This window comes from Choloepus didactylus, chromosome 17 (assembly GCF_015220235.1).
Source record: "Choloepus didactylus isolate mChoDid1 chromosome 17, mChoDid1.pri, whole genome shotgun sequence".
Taxonomy (NCBI): domain Eukaryota; kingdom Metazoa; phylum Chordata; class Mammalia; order Pilosa; family Megalonychidae; genus Choloepus; species Choloepus didactylus.
The window spans coordinates 60,069,741-60,095,687 of NC_051323.1; the positions used below are offsets into that span (position 1 = coordinate 60,069,741).

The window sequence follows — 25,947 nt, forward strand, 5'->3', positions numbered from 1 at the left end:
GGGGCCATTGGTGCTGGGAATCAGGAGGGAGAACTACAGTTGCAGCTCTGATTGAAAACTCAGACTGCTGATAAAAAACTCCAAACATAGACAGACTGAGACCAGACACCAGAGAATCTGGGATCAATCAGCCCAGTGGAAGGGAGACAGGGCTAGCAAAAACAGCAAAAAAAACAAAACAAAACAAAAAAAAACAACAACAACAACAACAAAAAACCCAAAATAAAAACAGAGACTTTTTGGAGTTTTGGTGACCCTAATAAGGAGAAGGGCAGGGCTCAAACAGAATCTGGTGCATACGCAAATCCAGAGGGCAAGGACCCTTGTCTGAAGAGCGGGTTTCTCTGATTTCTTGATTGTTCCTTAATGGCCCTAAATTCCTTGTCTCTTAGCATTATAATAGCCTATTAGATCTGCAAGGAGGGCCCTTCTTTTTCTTTTTCTTTTTTTTCCTTATCTTTTTCTAAAACAAATACTCTTAAGAAGCTGTGCCAGTCTGAATGTGTTATCTCCCCCTAAACGCCATTATCTTTGATGTAATCTTGTGTAGGCAGACCTATTGGTATTAATTAGATTGTAATTCTTTGAGTGTTTCCATGGAGATGCACCCCACTCAACTGTGGGTGATGACTCTGACTGGATAATTTACATGGAGGTGTAGCCCCACCCATTCAGCATGGGCCTTGATTAGTTCACTGAAGCACTATATAAGATCAGACAGAAGGAGTGAGCTTGCTACAGCCAAGAGGGACACTTTGAAGAAAGTACAGGCACTGCAGATGAGAGAGTTTGAAGATGGCTGTTGAAAGCAGACTCTTGCTTCGGAGAAGCTAAGAGAGGACAAACACCCCATGTACAACTAAGAGTGACATTTTTGAGGAACTGCAGCCTAGAGAGGAACGTCCTGGGAGAAAGCCATTTTGAAACCAGAACTTTGGAGCAGATGCCAGCCACGTGCCTTCCCAGCCAACAGAGGTTTTCCGTACACCATGGGCCATCCTCCAGTGGAGGTACCCGATTGCTGATGTGTTACCTTGGACACTTTATAGCCTTAAGACTGTAACTGTGTAACCAAATAAACCCCCTTTATAAAAGCCAACACATTTCTGGTGTTTTGCATTCCAGCGGCATTAGCAAACTAAAACAGATTTTGGTACCAGAGAAGTGGGGTGCTTTTGCTGCTGAGTTTGCAAACACCAAACATGTTGGAATGGCTTTTTAAATGGATAAGGGGAAGATTCTGGAAGAATTGTGAGGCGCTTGATAGAAAAGGCCTAAACTGCTTTGAAGAGACTGTTTGTGGAAATATGCACTCTAAAGATACTTCTGATGAGACCTTGAACAGCAATGATGAATGTGCTGTTGCAAACTGGAAGAGAGGTGATCCTTGTTTTAAAGTGGCAGAGAATTTGGCAAAATTGAGTCCTGGTGTCAGATGGAATGAAGACTTTGAAAGCGACAACCTGAAATACTTAGCTGAGGAAATCTCCAAACTATGTGTGGAGGATGTACCCTGGCTTCTCCTTGCAGCTTATAGTAAAATGCGAGAGGACAGAGATAAGCTGAGAAATGAACTCTTGGTTTCAAAGAAACCAGAAATTGATGGCCTGAAAAACTCTGGGCTTCCAGGGGGTGAAACCCCAGAAGCTACAGCCCAACATGAGGATGTAAGCAAACATGGAACCCAGCCGCCATTTCAGTACAAGCCAAGAATGGAGAAAGAGTTAAGCAGAAAGGATTTGTGGAAGGTCCTATTGTCTGATGGCTTTGACCCCTGTTTGCTTCATGCACAGCCAACAGAATTTTTGCGAGATCTTTATAGACAGAGATGCTGCCGGTCTGGACTGGAGGAGACAAAGGAACAAACTGATGGAAAAATTTCTTCAAAGACAGAGCCATGGAGGTTGAGGTCTGGAGTCAAGAGGTCTCGGGCTGGGAGAGCAGGGCAGCTCACACGTATGGAAAAGGTGAGTTTGCCCTGGAGGTAGAGGGTGGGCCTTCCGCCTCAATGCTCAGGAAATATTCTGCTACCCCAAGCCCCAAAGAGGGTGGAGCACATTCCCAGGGAATTGGGGAGAGCCTGGCTGCCACCACACTGTTCTGAAGGGGTTGAGCGTGTGCCCCAGAGATGGAAGGGAATCTGGGTGCTGCCCTGATGTTTGAGGAGGATGGGGCCAAGAAGGTGGTCTCCCCAATGTATGGATATGTTGGAGCACTCACCCAAGCATTTGGAGAGGAAAGGCCTGCCACAAAGGCCCTTAGGAGGGATTAGACTCCCGCTCTCTCAAGCCCCAAGGGTGCAATGTTGTTCTGTAAATGACTCTCAGACTTTGAAATCTAATGGAATTTGTCCTGAGGGTTTTAGGAACTGTTTTGGTCCTGTTAACCCTGTTTTCCTTACTCTTTCTCCTTATGGCAATGGAAATGTTATCCTATGAATGTCCCTCCTTTGTATATCGGAAGCATATAACTTGTTCTAAGTTCACAGATCCACAGCTAAAGGAGAATTATGCCTTAGGACTGACCATGCCTATAACTGATTTTGATGAGATCTTGTACTTAACTATTGTTACTGAAATGATTTAAGTTTCTATGATGTCGTTGGATGAATGTATTTTGTATATGGAAAGATAATGTCATTTAGGGGTCCAGGGGGTGGAATGTGCCAGTCTGAATGTATTATGTCCCCCCAAATGCCATTATCTTTGATGTAATCTTGTGTGTTATCTTGTGTAATCTTTTGTGTAATCTATCGGTGTTAATTAGATTGTAATTCTTTGAGTTTTTCCATGGAGATGCACCCCACTCAACTGTGGGTGATGACTCTGATTGGATAATTTCCATGGAGGTGTTGGCCCACCTGGGTGGGTCTGAATTTAATACTGGCACACTATACAAGATCAGACAGAGGAGCGAGCTTGCTACAGCCAAGAGGGACACTTTGAAGAAAGCACAGGAGCTGCAGATGAGAGACAGTTTGAAGACGGCCGTTGAAAGCAGATTCTTGCTCTGGAGAAGCTGAGAGAGGACAAATATCCCAAGTGCAACTAAGAGTGACATTTTTGAGGAACTGCAGCCTAGAGAGGAACGTCCTGAGAGAAAGCCATTTTGAAACCAGAACTTTGGAGCAGACGCCAGCCATGTACCTTCCCAGCTAACACAGGTTTTCCGTACACCATGGGCCATCCTCCAGTGAAGGTACCCAATCGCTGATGTGTTACCTTGGACACTTCATGGCCTTAAGACTGTAACTGTGTAACCAAATAAACCCCCTTTATAAAAGCCAATCCATTTCTGGTGTTTTGCATTCCGGCAGCATTAGCAAACTAGAACAGAAGCCCGTAACAGAAAGCCTCAAAGATGTGCAATTGGGGTCCAGGCAAGAGTAGAGCTAAGATAGCTCTGAGGGACAAAGCGATAAGTCTAGTGGCTGAGAAAATTTGCTAAACACCATAACTTCCCAAGAAAAGGGGGTTGTCCCCTTACAGCCATCTTCCCGGCAGGCTGGGAATGCTCCTGCCCGGGGCCAGCACCACAGCCGAGAGCTGCACCAAACAACCCAGTGTGACGGGAAGTGTTTCCAGCAACACATGCACACAGCACAATATCTGGCATGGACAACAGCTTTTTGTGCACCCGCAGCTAATTGTCCTGGAGCTGGGAAGGCGGAGCTGTGTGAAAAGGGGGAAATTAACACGCCCCATTCAGCCATCCTTTCAGCAGGCTGAAAATGCCCTTTAACGGCCCTGTAGCCCACAACTTCCCTTGGGGGATGGAGCTCACCTGTGATGTAGCGCAGTCTTCCATCAGCAGAGGCCCTAGGAGGGCACAGCTTGGAAGAGGGATGCACTCAGAAGTCTCAGGGACCATAAGCCAGTACCAAGGACTTGTGGGTCAGTGGCACAGACAATCTGTGGTGAGACTGAACTGAAGGTTTAGACTCTTGCAAGAACTTTCAATCTCCAGGAACACCTGGGAGGTTTGATTATTAAAGCTGCCCTCCCTCCCTAACCACTCAGACATATGTCCCACATTCAGGGTGGGCAGCACCAACTACACATGCTAACTTGATGCACCAATTGGACCCCTACAAGACTCAGATGCTCACTCACCACAAAGACAAAGTTGGGGAGAACTGGCTTGAGGGGAATAGGTGGCTCACAGGCACCACCTGCTAGTTAGTTAGAAAAAGTGTACTCCACCAAGTTGTATATCTGATAAATTAGAGATAAATGTTGGAATCAGCCTACATACCCTAAAAGAACCTTACTAAGTTAAGCAAATTCCAAGAGGCCAAAAACAACAGAAAATCTTAAAGCATATGAAGAAACCAGGGTTTGGGTTATATGGATAACCCAAACTGAAAAACCCAAATCAGAAGATCAGAGGAGACACACTACTTGGAGCAATTAATAAAAGAATAAAGACAAACAACAAGAGCATGGCACAGGATATAAAATACATGAAGACCCTAGAAGAGCATAAAGAAGAAATTGCAAGAGTAAATTTAAAAAAAGCCGATCTTATGGAAATAAAAGAAACTGTCAACCAAAGTAAAAAGATTCTGGATACTCATACTACAAGACTAGAGGAAGCTGAACAGCAAATCAGCGACCTTGAGGATAACAGAATGGAAAAACGAAAGAACAAAAAAAGAATGGGTAAAAAATTGGAAAAATCGAAATGGACCTCAGGGATATGACAGATAATATAAAACATCCAAATATAAGACTCATTGGTGTTCCAGAAGGGGAAGAGAAGGGTAAAGGTCTAGGAAGAGTATTCAAAGAAATTGTTGGGGAAAACTTCCCAAACCTTCTACACAACATAAATACACAAATCATAAATGCCCAGTGAACTCCAAATAGAATAAATCCAAATAAACCCACTCCAAGACATATTCTGATCAGATTGTCAAACACTGAAGAGAAGGAGCAAGTTCTGAAAGCAGCAAGAGAAAAGCAATTCACCACTTACAAAGGAAACAGCATAAGACTAAGTAGAAACTACTCAGCAGCCACCATGGAGGTGAGAAGGCAGTAGCATGACATATTAAAATTCTGAGAGAGAAAAACTGCCAACCAAGAATTCTTTATCCAGCAAAGCTCTCCTTCAAATTTGAGGGAAATCTTAAATTTTTCACAAACAAATGCTGAAAGATTTTACTAACAAGGGATCTGCCATACTTGAGATAATGAAGGAAGCCCTACTGACAGAGAAAAAAAGGAAGGAGAGAGAGATATGGAGAAAGGTTCAGTACTAAACAAATTCAGTATGGGTATGGTAAAGGACATTAAGAGAGAGAGGGAAAAATATATCTGACAAACATAAACTAAAGTATAGGATGGCTGATTCAAGAAATGCCAGAAATAACACTGAATGTAAATGGATTAAACTCCCCAATTAAAAGATATAGATTGGCAGAATGGATCAAAAAATAGGAATCACCAATATGTTGCACACAATAGACTCATCTTAGACACAGGGACACAAAGAAATTGAAAGCGAAAGGATGGAAAAAAATATTTCAAGCAAGCTACAGCCAAAAGAAAGCAGTGTAGCAATATTAACCTCAGATAAAATATACTTTAAATGCAAGGATATTACAAGAGACAAAGAAGGCCACTACATACTAATAAAAGGGGCAATTCAACAAGAAGAAATAACAATCATAAATGTTTATGCACCCATTCAAGGTGCCACAAAATACATGAGACAAACACTGGCAAAACTAAAGGAAACAACTGACGTTTCCACAATAACTGTGGGAGACTTCAACACATCACTCTCTCCTATAGATAGATCAACTAGACAGAAGACAAATAAAGAAATTAAAAACCTAAAGTATCTGAGAAATGAATTTGGTTTAATAAATATTTATAGAACATTACATCCCAAATCACCAGGATACACATTCTTCTCTAGTGCTCTTGGAACTTTCTCCAGAATAGATCATATTCTGGGACATAAAACAAGCATCAATAAATTAAAAAAAAATTTAAATTATTCAATGCACATTCTCTGACTACAATGGAATATAATTATAAGTCAATAACCACCAGAGACTTAGAAAATTCACAAATACCTGGAGATTAAACAACACACTCCTAAACAATCAGTGGGTTAAAGAAGAAATAGCAAGAGAAATTGCTAAATATATAGAGATGAATGAAAATGAGAACACAACATATCAAAACCTATGCGATGCAGCAAAAGCAGTACTGAGGGGGAAACTTATAGCACTAAATGCACACATCAAAAAGGAAGAAAGAGCTAAAACCAAAGAACTAATGGATTAACTGAAGAAGCTAAAAAATGAACAGCAAACAAATCCTAAACCAAGTAGAAGGAAAGAAATAACAAGGATTAAAGCAGAAATGAATGACATAGACAAAAAAAAAAGAAACAATAGAGAGAATAAATAACAAAAATTGGTTCTTTGAGAAGATCAGCAAGATTGACAAGCCCCTAGCTAGACTGACAAAATCAAAAAGAAAGACGACCCATATAAACAAGATAATGAATGAGAAAGGTGATATTACTGCAGATCCTGGAGAAATTTAAAAAATTATAAGAGGATACTATGAACAACTGTATGCCAACAAACAGGGTAATGTACAGGAAATGGACAATTTCCTGGAAACAAATGAACAACCAAGACTGACCAGAGAAGAAATAGAAGACCTCAACCAACCAATCACAAGCAAAGAGATCCAATCAGTCATCAAAAAACTTCCCACAAATCAATGCCCAGGGCCAAATGGCTTCACAGGGGAATTCCACCAAACTTTCCAAAAAGAACTGACACCAATCTTACTTAAACTCTTTCAAAACATTGAAGATAATGGAACACTATCTAACATATTTTAAGAAGCTAACATCAAATACCAAAACCAGGCAAAGATGCCACAAAAAAAGGAAAACTACAGGTCAATCTCCCTAATGAATATAGATGCAAAAATTCTCAACAAAATACTTGCAAATCGAATCCAAAAACACATTAAAAAAATCATACACCAAACAAGTGGGGTTCATTCCAGGCATTCAAGGATGATTCAACAAGAAAATCATTCAATGTATTACAACACATTAACAAATCAAAGAGAAAAATCAAATGATCATCTCAATAGATGCTGAAAAAGCATTTGACAAAATCCAACATCCCTTTTCTGATAAAAACACTTCAAAAGATAGGAATTGAAGGAAACTTATTCAATATGATAAAGAGCATATATGAAAAACCCACAGCCAACATAGTACTCAATCGCGAGAGACTGAAAGCCTTCCCTCTAAGATCAGGAATGAGACAAGGATGCCTGCTGTCACCACTGTTAGTCAACATTGTGCTAGAAGTGCTAGCCAGGGCAATCCATCAAGACAAAGAAATAAAACACATCCAAATTGGAAAGGAAGAAGAGAAATTGTCATTATTTGCAGATGATATGATCTTATATCCAGAAAACCCTGAGAAATCAATGATACAGCTACTGGAGCTAATAAACAAATTTAGCAAAGTATCAGGATACAAGAGTAATGCACATAAGTCAGTAATGTTTCTATATGCTAGAAATGAACAAAGTGAAGAGACACTCAAGAAAAAGATACCATTTTCAATAGCAACTAAAAAAATCAAGTACCTAGGAATAAACTTAACCAAAGATGTAAAAGACCTATACAAAGAAAACTACATAACTCGATTAAAAGAAATAGAAAGGGACCTTAAAAGATGGACTAATATTCCATGTTCATGGATAGGAAGGCTAAATGTCATCAAGATGTCAATCCTACCAAAACTCATCTACAGATTCAATGCAATTCCAATCAAAATTCCAACAACCTACTTTGCAGACTTGGAAAAGCTAGTTATCAACTTTATTTGGAAAGGGAAGATGCCTCTAATTGCTAAAAACACTCTAAAAAAGAAAAACGAAGTGGGAGGACTTACACTCCCTGACTCTGAAGTTTATTATAAAGCCACAGTAGTCAAAACAGCATAGTACTGGCACAAAGACAGACATATTGATCAATGGAATCAAATTGAGTATTCAGAGATAGACCCCAAGATCTACAGCTGACTGATCTTGTATAAGGGCCCCAAAGTCACTCAACTGGGACATAACAGTCTTTTCAACAAATGGGGCTGGGAGAGTTGAATATCCATATCCAAAAGAATGAAAGAGGACCCCTACCTCACACCCCACACAAAAATTCACTCAAAGTGAATCAAAAACCTCAGTATAAAAGACAGTACCATAAAACTCCTAGATATAATGTAGGGAGACATCTTCAAGACCTTGTATTAGGTGGCCACTTCCTAGACCTTACACCCAAAGCACAAGCAACAAAAGATAAAATAGGTAAATGGGAACTCCTCAAGCTTAGAAGTTTCTGTATTTCAAAGGAATTTGTCAAAAAGGTAAAGAGGCAGCCAATTCAATGGGAAAAAAAATTTGGAAACCATGTTTCTGAGAAAAGACTGATATCTTGCGTATATAAAGAAATTCTACAACTCAATGACAATAGTACAGACAGCCCAATTATAAAATGGGCAAAAGATATGAAAAGACAGTTCTCTGAAGAGGAAATACAAATGGCCAAGAAACACATGAAAAAACGCTCAGTTTCACTAGCTATTAGAGAGATGCAAATTAAGATCACAATGAGATACCATCTCACACTGATTAGAATGGCTGCCATTACACAAACAGGAAATTACAAATGTTGGCGGGAATGTGGAGAAATTGGAACTCTTACTCATTGTTGGTAGGACTGTACAATGGTTCAGCCACTCTGGAAGTCAGTCTGGCAGTTCCTTAGAAAACTAGATATAGAGTTACCCTTTGATCCAGCCATTGTATTTCTCAGTATATACCCAGAAGATCTGAAAGCAGTGCCATGAACAGATATCTGCACGCCAATGTTCATAGCTGTATTATTCACAATTGCCAAGAGATGAAAACATCCCAAATGTCCTTCAACAGATGAGTGGATAAATAAAATGTGGTATATACACACGATGGAATACTATGCGGCCGTAAGAAGTCACGTCATGAAACATATGACAACATGGATGAACCTTGAAGACATAATGCTGAGCAAAGTAAGCCAGGCAAAAAAAGAGAAATATTATATGCTACCACTAATGTGAACATTGAAAAATGTAAAATAAATGTTTTATAAAGAAGAATGTAGGGGAAATAGCGATAGAGAGCTATTAATGAAGGGGAATGATAACCCAATAAGAAGAGATAAGCTATCATGGGTAGATTTAACATTCTGGGAATGCCCAGGAATGACTATGGTTTGTTAATTTCTGGTGGGTATGGTAGGAACAAGTTCACAGGAATGCTGCTATATTAGGTTATTTTTTGGGGGTAGAGTAGGAACATGTTGGAAGTAAAGTAGTTATTTTAGGCTAGTTGTCTTTTTCTTATTCTTTGTTATGGTTTGTTTGAAATGTTTTTTTATTGTATTTAAAAAATTTTTTTTGCATATAATTGTTTATTTAAAAAAAAGTTAATTTAAAAAAAAACAAAAAAATATGCAGAGCCCTTCTGCGGAGCTGGTAGAGAATGCAGGGGTGCTGGGCTTCCCCACCTCGATGGTTGCTGATGTGTTCACAGACACAGGGAACTGGTGGTTTGATGGGCTGAGCCCTCTACCATGGGACTTGCCCTTGGGAAGACTGTTGCTGCAAAGGAGAGGCTAGGCCTGCCTATAATCATGCCTAAAAATCTCCTCCCGAATGCCTCTTTGTTGCTCAGATGTGGCCCTCTCTCTCTAGCTAAGCCAACTTGGCAGATGACATCACTGCCCTCCCCTCTACGTGGGATCTGACACCCAGGGTGTAAATCTCCTTGGCAATGTGGAATATGACTCCAGGGGAGGAATCTAGACCTGGCATCATGGGATTGAGAACATCTTCTTGACCAAAGGGTGGATGTGAAATGAAACGAAATAATCTTCAGTGGCAGAGAGATTCCAAAAGGAGCCAAGCAGTCACTCCGGTGGGCACTCTTACGCACAATATAGACAACCTTCTTTGGTTCTAGTGAATTGGAGTAGCTAGCAGTAAATACCTGAAACTATCAAACTACAACCCAGAACCCTTGAATCTCGAAGACAACTGTACAAATATGTAGCTTATGAGGGGAGACAATGTGATTGTGAAAGCTATATGGACCACATTCCCCTTTGTCCCATGGATGGATGGAGGAGTAGAAAAACGGGGGCAAAAAAAAGAAAAAAAGACACCCAGTGTTCTTTTTTACTTTAATTGTTCTTTTGTCACTTTAATTTTTATTCTTATTATTTTTGTGTGTGTGGTAATGAAAATGTTCAAAAATTAATTTTGGTGATGAACGCACAACTATATAATGGGACTGTGAACTGAATGTACGCTTTGAATGACTGCATTGTATATGAACATATCTCAATAAAATTGAATTAAAAAAAAGAAAACATTCAAGAACCTCCATAAAAATAGACAAAGAGTATGAATGCTTATGCTTAGAATTCACAGAAAAGGAACTAAACATATTCCAATATGTGAAAAGTTTTTCATTCTCATTCATATAAAAGTAATGCAAATTAAAACTACAATAAGATGCCATTTTTCACCTATTAAATTGGCAAAGATAAGAATTTTGAGAAAACTCTCCTGGTGAGAGTGTTCATTAATACAACTTTGGAAGGCATTTTAGCAGTTTCTATCAAAGTTTAATATGCACATATCCTTTGGCTTATTAAGTCCCTTTCTATATATTCATCCTACAGAAAAACTTGCACATATATGAAATGATATACTTCTAAAAATATTTGTTGTAGAATGGTTTATAATAGCAAAAGATTGAAAATAACTTAATTATCTATCCATAAATTATAGTACAAACATATAGTGGAATGCTATGCAACCATTGTAATATATTAGGTAAGATTTTGTGTCTGGCTCTGAAAAAGTAACTGGTATGAGAAAACTCCCCCACCAAAAACTATCGTAAAATTAAACAAGATACATGAGACAACTGTTTTCAGTTATTGGTTGTCAGGCATCGCCACAACTCTCTGCCTGGGGACAATTTCTCAATTCCAGTGCAGGGAGCTAGAATCCAAATAGAGTGTGGTGGTTCTACTAAGGAGACAGAAACCAGGTTTTGAGGCTATTGAATCAGCTGGAATCTGTGGGCACAAAACTGGAGAGGAGGAAGAAGTGCAAAGGTTGTTTTCCCAAAAGTTTTGTGTGGGTCCTCCATTAGTTCTTGGCTCAAGGCTGGACTGCATATGTGCAGGACAAGACTCCTCAAAGCCTCCTTGAATGTGACTGCTATAGGCTTGAGTGTGAAAGAGATGCTAAAGGCTGCACAGCATGGTTGGTGCATGAGCAGCCAGAGTAGAGACCTCTGAAATACCCAGAGTATGCAGCTGGGAGCCCAGAAAAGCCATGCCTCCTTAGGAATAAAACCACACTGTAGGGTATCATCTACTTAGAACTTAATATTTAAAAACCTAAAACGAAGCCCTTATGAGATCTGCAGAAGAGTCACAGTTTAAGGGCTGAGCTGCATTAACTTGGAGGAATTTGGGAAACACCTTGGGCTTTCCAGATCTTTTCATACCAAAGGAAAAATCTAAGCCTAACAAAGTTATCAGCCTATAACTGTACTGCTGACTAGAACAAAAAGTTGATCCTTCAGAATAAAATAACAGAATCCAGAGACTTTTCAATGTGTTATCCACACACTGTGCAGTATAAAATCAGAAATTGCAAAGAAAAAGAGAAATGCAACTGTGCTTGTTTGGATATATTATGCCCCCCACAAAAGCCATGGTCTTTTTTTTTAAATTTTGAAATAAATTCAAAGTTATAGGAACAGTTGCAAAAACAATACTAACCCCATATACTGAATTCCATCATACCCTGACCCTCCTCCCCCGATAGCTCAATCCACCAACTTTAACATGCTGTCACATCGCTATTTCTTTCCTTCCCTCCCTCGCTCCCTCCCTATTATCCATCATCTATTGCTCTGTCTTCTGAACATGAGAGCTAGCTGCACACATCCTTGAACAAACACTATAATTCACGTATACACTTCCCATGAACAAGAACATTCTTTTATGCAGTCCCATTAAGCACAGCTAAGAAGTACAAGAGATTCAACAATGATACAAAGCTTACATTCTTTATTTCCTTTTCCTTATGTCTCAACTGTGTCCCTTTGAGCCACCTGTCCTCTATCCTCCAATCCCATTCAAGTTCATCCTTAGCATTCAATTGTCATCTATATAGACTGTCTTTTTTTTTTTTTCAGTTGTGGAAACATATATACAGCCTACATCTTCCCATTCCACCCCCTCCCTAGCCTTCCATTAGTGGGATTAATCACATTTAGAATGTTGTAATGCTCTTTCCCACCATCCATTACTAGAAATTTCCCTTCACCTCAAACAGCAACCCTACACTCATTTCTTAACTCCCCCTTGCCCCTTCCCCCATTTCTCTTAACCCCAAACTCTACTTTTCATTCTCTGTGGTTATATTCTCTGATAATTTCTTTTGTGTTTACTGTGGGGCTTAAAATTAACCTCTTAAATCCATAACAATCTTGTTTTTCTTTGATACCACCTTCACTTCAATAGGACACATAAACTATGTTCCTTTACCGCTTCATTCCCCCACCTTTATATAGTTGTCTAAAATTACATATTTTACATTGAGTTCAAAACCACTGATTTGTCATTAGAGTTTGTGTATTTTGTATCATGTAGGAAGTAAATACTGGAGTTACAGTTCAAAAATTATTGACTTCCATTTGTATTCTATTGTGGTTGGAGAATGTGCTTTGAGTATATTCAAATTTTTTTTTTTTAAATTTCTTGAGGCTTGTTTTATGTCCCAGCTTATGTCCCCTCTGGAGAAAGATCTGTGATCACTAGAGAAAAATGAGTGTCCTGGTGATTTGGGATGTAAAGTACTATATATGTCTGTTAAAATTCTCTATATCTCTTTCTCCTCTTTGTTTCTCTGTTGGTAGGACTCCCTTTAGAATCTGAAGTAGGGCAGGTCTTTTATTGGCAAGTCTCTCAGCATTTGTTTGTCTGTGAAAAATTTAAGCTGTCCCTCAAATTTGAAGGAGAGTTTTGCTAGATAAAGTATTCTTGGTTGGAAAGTTTTCTCTCTCAGAATTTTAAATATGTCATGCCACTGCCTTCTCTCCTCCATGGTGGCCACTGAGTAGTCACAACTTAGTCTTATGTTGTTTCCTTTGTGTGTGTTGAATTGCTTTTCTCTTGCTGCTTTCAGAACTTGCTCCTTCTCTTCAGTATTTGAGAGTCTGATCAGAATATGTCTCGGAGTGGGTTTATTTGGATTTATTCTATTTGGAGTTCGCTGGGCATTTATGCTTTGTGCATTTATATTGTGTAGAAGGTTGGGGAAGTTTTCCCCAACAATTTCTTTGAATACTCTTTCTAGACCTTTACCCTTCTCTTCCCCTTCTGGGACACCAATGAGTCTTAAGTTTGGATGTTTTATTTTATCTATCGTATCCCTGAGATCCATTTTGATTTTTTTGATTTTTTTTCTCCATTCTTTCTTTTGTTCTTTCATTTTCTGTTCTGTGGACTTCTAGGACACTGAGATGTTGTTCAGCTTCCTCTAGTCTTGTATTGTGAATATCCAGAGTGTTTTTAATTTGGCCAACAGTTTCTTTTATTTCCATAAGATCTTCTATTTTTTTTATTTACTCTTGGAATGTCTTCTTTATGCTCTTCTAGGGTCTTCTTTATGTCACTTATATCCTGAGCCATGGTCTTCTTGATGTCCTTTATATCCTTTGCCATGTTTTCATTCCTCAATTGTAGTTCTTTGATTAATTTTGCGAGGTACTGTGTTTCTTCCGATATCTTGATTTGTGTGTTTGGAGTTGGATTCTCCATGTTGTCTGGTTTTATCATAAGCATCAAGATTTTCTGTTGTTTTTGGCCTCTTGGCATTTGCTTTGCTTGATAGGGTTCTTTCAAGTTGTAAAAAAAAAAAAATACCAATCTAATTTTTCAGAAACCCAGTTTGGTGATGTACACTTTCTCTAACTAACCAGCAGATGGCGTCTGCGAGTCACCTATACACCTCCAGTCAGTTCTCCCCAACTCTGTCTCTGTGGTGTGTGGGGAAATGATTCTCGTGGGGTTCAGTTGGAGAATTCAATTTGGGTGTGTTGCTGGAGCCATCCGCCCTGAATGTGGGGTGTATGTATGGGTGGCCAGGGAGGAAGGGCAGTTTTAATATTCAAATCCCCCAGGTTCCCGGAGATTCAAGGCCACAGCAAGAGTCTAAGCCTTCATTTCATTTCAGCCCCAGACCCTCTCTCTCGCTGTCCCACAAACCACCAGACCTGGCGTAGTGTCCCTGGGTTCTCCGAGCGGGTCCCCCACCCAGCTGTGATCCTCCAGGACCTCTGCTGAGGGAATGCCATGCTACGTCACCAGTGTGCCATCCCTCAAGGGAAGCCCCGGGCCGCTGGTCTGTGTCGGGGCGCTTTCAGCCTGATGCAAAGATGGCCGAACGGGGGATCTCAACCCCCCCCTCCTCACACAGTTCCTCCTTCCCAGCTCCGGGACAACTGGCGGGGCTCTGGGCTGTGGGCACAGCCCTGGGCAGGAATTTATCCAGCCCGCTGAGGAGCAAGCTGCTAGCCGCGGGGTTTCTTTCTGCTTCCGGCTCTCCCCTCTGTTTCCCCGGCCCCAAGGGTATCTGCAGTGGGCTATCTTCCCGGCCAGACACTGAGAGGCTGGCCCAGCCCCTCTTGCTGTGTTTTACTGTGTGGTTCCCACTATCGCAGCTGCAGCTGCTCCTGGGTTTTTCCTTTTTTTTTTTTTTTTTTTAAAAGAGCCAGCCAGTCTCCAAACGCTGAACCCTGGCTTCCCCAGACCACCATGTGGCTGAGGGTCTTCCAGCCAGCTTACTCACTCATTTCAGAATGCAGACTCCCAGTTTCACAAAGTATACAGCTCCTGTGGAACTAGCAGATCTCGTCCAGCTGTCGCATCGCTGTAACCGGTATTCTGGGCCACTTTCTGGTTTTTATCTAGTGTTTTTCATGGAGGTGTGTTTTTGCCCTGTCTCACCTAGCCACCATCTTAATTTCTCAGCCATGGTCTTTTAACCCTATCTTGTTAGGTGGAACTTTTTTTTTTTTTTTTTACAAAACCATAGTTTTTTTTATTACTTTTTGTATATTAACATTTAAGAAACTGTAGAGAGTAAAAGAGTGGAGTTACAGGTTAAAAAAGTACAATATGATTTTACAAATTTTTATTTTTATAATTAACTATATCATTATGTTTACTGTAGTTCTTTATTTCTTTATGCTGCATTGATCCCCTGTCCAGTGTTCTTATTATGTTAAAAGTCCTTTTTGTACTGCTTATAGGATGGAGCTTCAGATGATGACTCCCTCAGGTTTAGTTTATTGGAGAATGTTTTAACTCTCATTTTTTTTCCATTTTTATTGAGATTGTTCAGATACCATACAATTATCCAACGATCCAAAGTGTACAATCACTTGCCCCTGGGTACCCTCATACAGTTGTGCATCCATCACCACACTTAATTTTTGTTCAATTTTTAGAAACTTTTCATTACTCCAGACAAGAAATAAAGTGAAAGATGAAAAAAGAAAAAAAGAAAAGGAAACTCTAATCCTCCCCTATCCCTAACCAACCCCCCTCAATTGTTGACTCATAGTGTTGGTATAGTACATTTGTTACTGTTTATGAAAAAATGTTGAAATACTACTAACTGTAATATATAGTTTGCAATAGGTATATATTTCTTCCCTATATGCCCCTCTATTATTAACTTCTAATTGTATTGCATACATTTGTTCTGGTTCGTGGAAGCGATTTCTAGTATTTGTACAGTTGATCATGGACATTGCCCACCACAGGATTCAGTTTTATACATTCCCATCTTTTGACCTCCAACTTTCCTTCTGGTGACATATATGACTCTGATCCCCTTTCCACCTCATTCACACACCACTCAGTGCTGTTATTCTTCCATCTTGCTACCAACACCCCTGTTCATTTCCACACATTTAAGTTCATCCTAATTGAACATTCTACTCATACTAAGCAACCACCCCCCATTCTTAAGCCTCATCCTATATCTTGGTAGTTAGGTGGACCTTTGATTATTTCCATGGAGATATAACTCACCCCACCCAACTGTGGGTGAGACCTTTTGATGAGATTATTTCCATGGAGGTGTTACCCTGCATATTCAGGGTGGGTCTTAATTAGATCACTGGAGTCCTTTAAGAGGAACAGGAGCTGGACCAACAGAGATGCTTAGGGATACTTGGAGTTGTGGACTGAAGGATGTTTGAGATGCTAAGCTAAGAGATGAAGCCCAGAGTTTGCCCCAGCAAAGCTAAGAGAAGATTCCCAGATTCTTAGAGAGGAATGCCCTGGGAGAACAAGCAAGTCTGCAGAGGGGTGGAAGGAGATGGGGCCCAGAGACAGTTTGGAGAAAGCAATTTTGAAACAAGAACCTGGGAGCAAAGGACCAGCAGAAACCAACCATGTGCCTTCCCAGCTGACAGAGGTGTTCTGGACGCCATCAGCCATTTTTCAGTGAAGGTATCCTCTTATTGATGCCTTAGTTTGGACACTTTTATGGCCTTAGGACTGTAAATTTGTAACCAAATAAACCCCTTTTATAAAAGCCAATCCAATTCTGCTATTTTTCATTCCAGCAGCATTAGCAAACTGGAAGAGCAACTCACAGTCAAGAAGAAAAGCAGTGAAGAGAAATAGGCCTTGAAACAGAACAGATATTGGATAAGACAAAGAATATAAAGCAGCCTATTATAAATATATTCAAGGAATTAAAGGAAGATGAATTCACAGCATCTATTTTTTAATATCAAAAGATTGAAAACAACCTAAATATCCATAAATTATAATAAAAATGTATAATGGAATACTAGGCAATTATCATAATGTACTTTATATAATGTACTTTATTATATAATATATGGGGCAAGACTGTGTATGGTCTTAAAGAATGAACAGATAGAAAATCTCAGCAGAGAAATAAAATAAGAACCAAATAGAAATTCTAGAACTGAAGTGTGCAATAAATGAAATGAAAAATTGACTGGATGGCTTGGAGAACACACAAGAAAGGGTAAGTGAATTTAAGATGACCCAATAGAGTTATTCCACTCTGAAAGGAAGAAAATAATTAACGAAAAATGAAGGCCTGGGGGACTTTAAATATAAAGACACAATAGACTCAAAATAAAAGGATGGGAAAAGATGTACATATAAACAATCAGCATAAGAAATCTGGAGTGACTATATTAATATTAGACAAAGATTTCAAGAAAAGGAGTATTAAAAAGATAGAAGAACATTTCATAATGATAAAAGGTACAATTTATCAGGAAGGCATAAAAATCCCAAATATGTATACACATAATAGAATTTTAAAATTTATGAAGCCAAAAATTACAAAACAAAAGACAGAAAAAGACAAATCCAGAAATATCAACTTTAACATTCCTTTCTCACTAATTGATAGAACAAATAGTAATTATCAATGAGGATATGGAAGATCTGAAAATCAGTATCGACCACTGTGTACCCCAGTTTGTACACGTTCTTGATCTTGGTCTGCATTCTCTTCAAGATGTTACTTCAGCTAAGGTGTGACACAACTGAATCAGATTGGGCTTTAATCCAGATTTTAAGGGACTCAAGCAGAGTGAAAATCTCCAGTTTTGTGCCCACAGATTCCAGCTGATTCAACAGCCTCAGAGAGAGAAGCTGTAGGGAGTAGCCAGAAGCTGGAAGTCAATGGAACCCAGAGAAGAAAAGAGAAGACATCACCGTGTGCATTATCATGTGTTGGAAAAACCAAGGAAACCCCAAACATTGTCGGCTCACCAGAAGATATGGACCCCATGAAGAAGCAAGCCTATAGACTCTGAAACCATGAGCCAATAAATTCCTGTTGTTAAGTCAACCCATTGTATGGTATTTGTTTTAGCAGCTAGGAAACAAAAACAGTTTGGTACCAGAAAGTGGAGTGCTAAAAATGTGGAAACAGCTTTGGAACTGGATAATGGGTAGTGGCTGAAAGAATTGTGAGGGCTTAAAAATGAGTGAAAGCCAATTGCCAAGAGATGGAAACAACCCAAATGTCCTTCAACAGATGAGTGGATAAATAAAATTTGGTATATACACACGATGGAATACTATGCGGCCGTAAGAAGGCACACCATGAAACATATGACAACATGGATGAACCTTGAAGGCATAATGCTGAGCGAAATAAGCCAGGCACAGAAAGAGAAATATATGCTACCACTAATGTGAACATTGAAAAATGTAAAACAAATGATTTATAATGTAGAATGTAGGGGAACTAGTTATAGAGAGCAATTAAGGAAGGGGGAACGATAATCCAATAGGAACAGATAAGCTATCCTGGGTAAATTTAACGTTCTGGGAATGCCCAGGAATGACTATGTTCTGTTAATTTCTGATGGGTATAGTAGGCACAAGTTCACAGAAATGTTGCTATATTAGGTTACTTTCTTGGGGTAGAGTAGGACCATGTTGGAAGTAAAGTAGTTATCTTAGGTAGTTGTCTTTTTCTTACTCCCTTGTTATGGTCTGTTTGAAATGCTCTTTTATTGTATGTTTTTTAAAATTTTATTTTTTATACAGTTGATTAAAAAAAAAGAATTAAAAAAAAAAAACCAAAACAAGGAAAAAAATATGCAGAGCCCCCTTGAAGAGCTGGTGGAGAATGCAGGGATATTGGGCTGCCCCACCTTGATGGTTGCTAATGTGCTCAAAGACATAGGGGACTGGTGGTTTGATGGGTTCAGCCCTCTACCACAGGACTTGCCCTTGGGAAGACCGTTGCTGCAAAGGAGAGGCTAGGCCTCCCTGTAATTGTGCCTAAGAGCCTCCTCCTGAATGCCTCTTTGTTGCTCAGATGTGGCCCTCTCTCTCTAGCTAAGCCAACTTGGCAGGCGAAATCACTGCCCTCTCCTCTACGTGGGATCAGACACCCAGGGAAGTGAATCTCCCTGGCAACATGGAATATGACTCCCAGGGAGGAATGTAGACCTGGCATTGTGGGATGGAGAACATCTTCTTGACCAAAAGGGGGAAGTGAAAGGAAATGAAATAAGCTTCAGTGGCAGAGAGATTCCAAAAAGAGCTGAGGTCACTTTGGTGGGCACTCTTACGCACAATATAGACAACCCTTTTTAAGTTCTAATGAATTGGGGTAGCTGGCGGTAGATACCTGAAACTATCAAACTACAACCCAGAACCCATGAATCTTGAAGACAATTGTATAAAAATGTAGCTTATGAGGGGTGACAATGGGATTGGGAAAGCCATATGGACTATACTCCCCTTTGTCTAGTTTGTGGATGGATAGTAGAAAAACGGGGGAAGGAAAGAAACAAACAAAGTCACCCAGTGTTCTTTTTTACTTTAATTGCTCTTTCTCACTTTCATTATTCTTGTTATTTATTTTATTTATTTATTTATTTATTTTATTTATTTTTGGCTTAGCAATGAGAATTTACTGGCTTACAGTTTTGAGGCTAGGGGAAGTCCAAAATCAAGCCATCGTGAAGGTGATGCTTCCTCACTGCAGACTGTGGCATTCTGGGACTGGATGCCAGTCATCTTGGTCCTAGGGTTTTCTGTCACATGGTATCCTCTCCTGACTTCTCCTTTCTCTTCCAGTTTCCCTTGACCTTCAGCTTCTTCTGTAGCTTTCTCCTCTGGCTTTTGTGTCTGGCTTTCACTCTGCTTATAAAGGACTCCAGTAATCCAGACTACAGCCCACCCTGATTCCTTTGGGCCACACTTCCACTGAAGTAACATACTGAAGAGATCTTATTTGCAATGGGTCCACACACACAGGAGTGGATTATGTTTAAGAACATGTTTTTTTTCTGGGCTATATCGCCAAACCAACACATGATAAAGAATTCACTAGAGTTGTGAAATGAGACATCTGGAGATACCACTACCACCAAATTGCCATACTAAGGCAGGATGGAGGTATTAGTATTTTTTCCTAATGGAAGTATTTGTTAGCTCACTAAAGCTGCCAGAATGCAATATACCAGAAACAGGCTGGCTTCACAATGGGAATTTATTAGTTTACAACCTTATAGTTCTCAGTCCATGAAAATGTCCAAATCTAGGCATCATCAAGATGATACCTTGTTCCTGAAGATGGGCTGCCGGTGATCTTGGGCTCCTCTATCACATGGCAAGGAATGTGGTTTCTTGTTCTGTCTCTTCTCTTTTGGGTTTCATTGCTTTCAGCTCCTGGCTCCCAGGGCTTTCTTTCTCAGCTCCTGTGGTTTTCTCTCTGAGCTTCTCTATTCCTGTTATTTTTGTGTGTGTGGTAATGAAGGTGTCAGGGATTGATTTTGGTGATGAATGCACAACTATTAATGGTACTGTGAACAATCAAATGTACAATTTGTTTTGTATGATTGCATGGTATGTGAATATATCTCAATAAAATGAATTTAAAAAAATGAGTGAGAGCAATGATGTGAATGAAACTTGAGGACATTATGTTGAGCAAAGTAAGCCAGAAACTAAAGGACAGATATTGTATGGTCTCACTAATATGAACTAACCATAATGAGCAAACTCTGAGAGATAAAGTCGAAAGCATAGGCTATCAGGAGATAGAAAGAGAGCAGAGATTGGGCAATCAATATTTAAGGAGTACAGAATGTTCAATAAGGTTGATTGTAAAGTTTCAGAAATGGATAGCACAATACTGTGTGCGGTTAGAACAATACTGTAAGTGTAGTTAACAAAGCTGAGTATGAGTATAGTTGAAAGAGGAAGGCTAGAGATGTGTCTGTCACCAGAAGGCAAGCTAGAGGATACAAACTGGGACTGTATAACTTAGCAAAACCTAGAGTGGACAATGATGGTGGTTAATTGTATAAATATAAGTAAGTTCTTACATGAACTACAACAAACATTGTCACTATTACAAGATGTTAATAATAAGGTGGTATATGGGATAATTAATTATATCAATTAATATAAACTGAGATCTCTAGTTAACAGTAACATTGTTACATTCTTGTATTAACTGTAACAAAAGCAAAGTTAAATGTCAACAATAGGGTAATATACAGGGTATACCAAAGCTAAATGTCAACAATAGGGGAATATGCAGGGTATGGGATTCTTTTCCTCGGGATAAATGAGAATATTCTTATATTAACTATACTGGTGAGTGTATAACCTTTTTATTTTTGTTTCTTTTTTTTTTTGGAGTAATGAAAATGTTCTAAAATTGATTGTGGTGATGAATGCACAGCTGTATGATGATACTGTGAACCACTGATTGTATACTTTGGATGCATTATATGGTGTGTGAATATCTCAATAAAATTGCATTAAACAAACAATAAAATGAGAGCCAACAAGAAAGTTCTTAGATAACCAAAAGCTGAGGGACTTGGTCACTGCTAGACTCACCCTGTAAGAATGCTAAAGAGAGTTCTCCAGGTTGAAAGAAAAGGACAACAGAAAATAGATTGAAGCTGCATGAGGAAATAAAGATCTCTGGTGATGGTAACAACATGGGTAAATATAAAAGCCAGTACTACTTATTTTTGGTTTGTCTGGGAGGATGAAATGCCAAGACTATACTAGGGAGTAGAAATGTGCTTCTTAAAACATCACTTTGAACACGCTCCTTGGGCATGATAGCTCCCACTTGCCTAAACGATAGAGTACAAATGCCTTATCTCAGCATTCCAGGCTTTCAATTGGTTTCTCCCTTTCTACCCTGGCAACATAATTCATCTTACTGTATCTTCAATTACTCATACTCATGTCCTTCACACTTTTGCCCATTTTCTTCTCACCTGGAAGGCTTTTTACATCCTCACCTCCCTAATCACTGTAGCCAAGTACATGGCCTCATCTTACCCATCTTTAAAGACTTGGTTCATGTGCCATGAAAACTTCACCCCATCCCCACCCTGGAAGATACCTGTTCCTCTTTTTCTTTCCTTTCCTGGAACAACTGGAGAGAATTTACCTTCTGCACCATTCATTTTGACACTTTATTCATACCATCTTTTGCTATTTTTTTCCAAGTAGCCTTCTAAACTCTGAACAGTAACAGTGTAAGGAAACCTTAAGGAGAAATGTACAGTTCAAGTTAAGCATGGATTAGAGCTCTACACCAGGAGTTCAGAGACATGGGTTCTCTTTAGGGCTTGGCCATAAATAGCCAGTGGTTTTAAGCAATCATTTAGTGGCTTTGAGCAACCATTTCCTCATCTATAAAAAGAGGGGCATTAACTGGATAATCTCTCTAGTTCCTTCCCTCTGATAGTTTCTGGCTGTGTTTTGGTAGTTTTACAGAATGAAGAGTAGTTTTGCAGAAACAAGAGGACAACACTGGGATCAGCTTTGACCTGTCCTTTTGGAAACAGTATCTTCTACTGACATATAGACAGTGGAAAGCTTTTATTCATAACAAGTAAGTACACTAGGAATAACATCTACCTTATTATATAGTGTGCTATCAAATACTAATTGTTCCGGTTTGTTAATGCTGCCATTTTGCAAAACACCAGAAATGGATTAGCTTTTATAAAGGGGGTTTATTTGGTTACAAAGTTACAATCTTAAGGCCATAAAGTGTCCAAGGTAAGGCATCAACAATAGGGTACCTTCACTGGAGAAAGGTCATTGGCATCCAGAAAACCTCTGTTAGCTGGGAAGGCACATGGCTGGTGTCTGTTTGCTCCCAGGATGCATTTCAAAATGGTACTCTCCAGAATATCAGCTTTCAAAGGCTTCACAATGTCTGTCTCTGCTGCAGCTCTGAGGGCCTTCTGTTTCTGAGCCCCTTTATAAGACTCCAGTGAACTAATGAAGGCCCATGATGAATGGGCAGGGCCTCACCTCCATGAAAACATTCAATCAGAGGTCACACCCTAATCAAAGGTATCACTCACAGTTGGGTGGGTCACATCTTTATGGAAACAACCTAATCCCAATATCCCACGAGACTGGATTAAAAGATCATGGCTTTTTCTTGAGGAATATAATATATCCAAACTGGCACACTAACGATATTGAATGAAAAATCAACTCATGCTTTCCTCTACCCTTTATATGAAAGAATTCCCCCCAAAATAGTTTTGGGAATGCAGTTGCAAATATGGCAGCCTGTGATGAAGTCACAGAAGCGTAGATAGAATAGGACTCACACAGAAAATGGTCTGGTGTTATGTTTTAAATGGTTGGCCATCACCTGTTCAGTCATATCCATCCAGCCAGACAATAGAGAGCTATACCTGTCAAGTTCATTGTGAAGAAACATGGTATAGATCTAAGTGGCTACCAAAGTGTAAGCTATTTCCACTTTGATGGCTGGGTGTGGACCTGTGCTATCCAATGTGGTAACCACAAGTCACATGTGCCTATTTAAATTTGAATTTAAATTAATTTAAATTAAATAAAACTTTAAATTTAGTTCTGCAGTCACACTAGCTATATTCCAAGTGCTCAGTAGCCACATGAGTTTAAAGGTTACCATGTTGGATAGTGCAGATACAGAATATGTTAATCATCACAGAAAGTTCTGTTGCACAGTGCTGGTCTAGACTAAGAGATATTCTGATAAAAATGAATACTGAAAGAATAGCAGCATTGTTTTCACCTAACTACTTGATAAGAGAGCAGTATGGTGGTCCACATGCATGGAGATATCCCATGGATAATAATAAGTTTGCTTTACAGTTACATAGCAATGCCCTTTCCAACTTCTAAAACATTTTCATGTATGTGACTTACCTGACTTCATTGAATATTTATTCAATATTTATTCTATAGTCAGAGAAAGTGTCATGATCTCCATTTTACACAGCTGAAGTAATGTAGCCTCAGAAGAGCTGGTCATGTGACTTGCGCAGGTTTCTAAGTCCTTCTGAGGCTTTTTTTTTTTTTTTTTAGCTGTAAAATGAAGAGCATGAGTAAACAAAGACTTGGAAATTATCGCATAGGGAGGTTGCAGAAGCCAAGAGAACAGGTGAGAGCCCAGAGGGAGAGAGATGTTACTCCCTGACAGGACATGTAGACAGGGCTGGGGCAAAGTTCCAGCTGAGCTTGGGAGCAGAGATCTGTGATGAAGGGAAAGGGAAGCTGGGTGGGATCCTGGAGGCTGGAGTGCTAGATGGCACACCTCAGACCAGAGAGGCCTCGGGGCCTGCAGGAGGAGCACAACTGCTCTCCAGAGGCAATCAGAAAAGAAAGGTTTAAAAGCCTGGAGCAGCCCAGCCCAGGAAGAAAACTAATGCAGACAATGGCTGAGAGTGAGGAAGCAGGGAGACGTCCTCCTGGCCATCATGGGCTGCTAGGCCACCATGGATGCTCCATTTGACAGTTACCTTGCATAGCCAGACTCAAAATTGACATGGTTTCCCCAGGTTCCAGGGGAGGTGAGAGAGCTTAGACTGGATACAGACAAATGTTTTGCAGTGATACTCTTCAAAAAGACCAAAGACTGTGGAAGATAAAATATGTTATTCCCGTGAGTGGTGTCAACACAATGATGACTAAAAATAGTAATTAACATATACTGAACTCTAACTTTGTATGAGCTACTATACATGAATTCTCATAACAGCTTCGTAAGTCAAATACTGTTCTTATCCCCATTTTACAGATGAGGAACCAGTGGTGTGCTGGAGCTGGGTCTTACTGGTTTGTGAGAACCAGTTGTTGAATATTCAGGATTTTTCTTAGCTAGCTGTCATCCTGTTTTTAATTTAAAATCAGCCAGGGTGGGAATAATTCTACCATGAAAACTGGCAAATGATACAAATTAGGGCCTTTGCCCCTAAAGAACCAGTGTGTTAAATATTTTACCAGCACATCACTGAAATAGCTTGAAGAGATTTAGTAACTTGCTGAGGTTACAATTGGCAGATCCCAGGCCAGTCTCATTACTCCAAAGCCCATAGTCTTAACCACTATAATCTCACTGTGGACCCTTTTCAATTGGGGGGGCAAGATTGCTCACCTTTCTTCATCACCAAAGCAAAGTCATCTTTCTCACCCAGGACTCTGGAGTTAGAGGTAAGGGGATTTGCAGAGCTTTTCTTGAGGGCCTAGAATTCAAACATTTGGCATCTCTATAACTCAAGATGTGTCAAAGGTAAGAGAAAAAAAAGCATGACCCTAATTCTTTGGCAACAAATGCTGATATACAAATTTTTTATAAATGAATGAGTGAACAAAGGAATGAATAAGTAAGTATATTTTCCCCATCTCCTCAGTGAATTTCATAAAGGATAAGAGTCAAGCCCTCATTCAAAGGATGGGAATGACTGTTATAAAGCAAATTACAGATGATCTATTTGCACTGAATGTTCTGAATTATGAAGAACTAAACATCATTTGCTGCGAGAAGGTTGAGCAGGATGCTGCAAGAGGAATCATTCACATGATTCTGAAGAAGGGTTCAGAGGCCTGTAACCTCTTCCTTACATCTCTTGAAAAGTGGAACTATCCTCTATTTCAGGACTTAAATGGACAAAGTAAGTATCAATTTACTTGTGTCTGTTCTACAAAAAGAATACACCATGAAGAAGGTCCATAATCCCTGTTCCCTCTTCATATCACTTAGCTGTTGACTTTGATTCAGGCTAATGAAAAACTCGGAAGCTCACAGGAAAAACCTCCCATTAGATTATTTGCATATAAGTAACTCCAAGGCCAGGAAAAAATGGTTTAGTATGGTATCACTTCAAAACAAAACTAGGCAATAAATTTACTTTTTAGATGATGAGGATTATCAGTGGCCCAGCTGGTTGATTACTCCATGGCTCAAAGTATCAGAGAAAAGAG

General features: G+C 39.5%; 1 protein-coding gene across 5 annotated transcripts in view; it reads left to right on the plus strand.

Annotated features, from left to right (window-relative positions):
- NLRC4 (NLR family CARD domain containing 4) overlaps window positions 1–25,947 on the plus strand; it is a 64,120-nt gene that overhangs the window by 3,587 nt on the left and 34,586 nt on the right. For all 5 annotated transcript variants that reach the window (XM_037807519.1, XM_037807520.1, XM_037807521.1 and 2 more), the window contains exons 3-4: window positions 22,445–22,570; window positions 25,377–25,637. In XM_037807519.1, the coding sequence (XP_037663447.1) occupies window position 22,570; window positions 25,377–25,637 (262 nt within the window). In that variant the 5' untranslated portion in view covers window positions 22,445–22,569. The remainder of the gene's footprint in view (window positions 1–22,444; window positions 22,571–25,376; window positions 25,638–25,947) is intronic.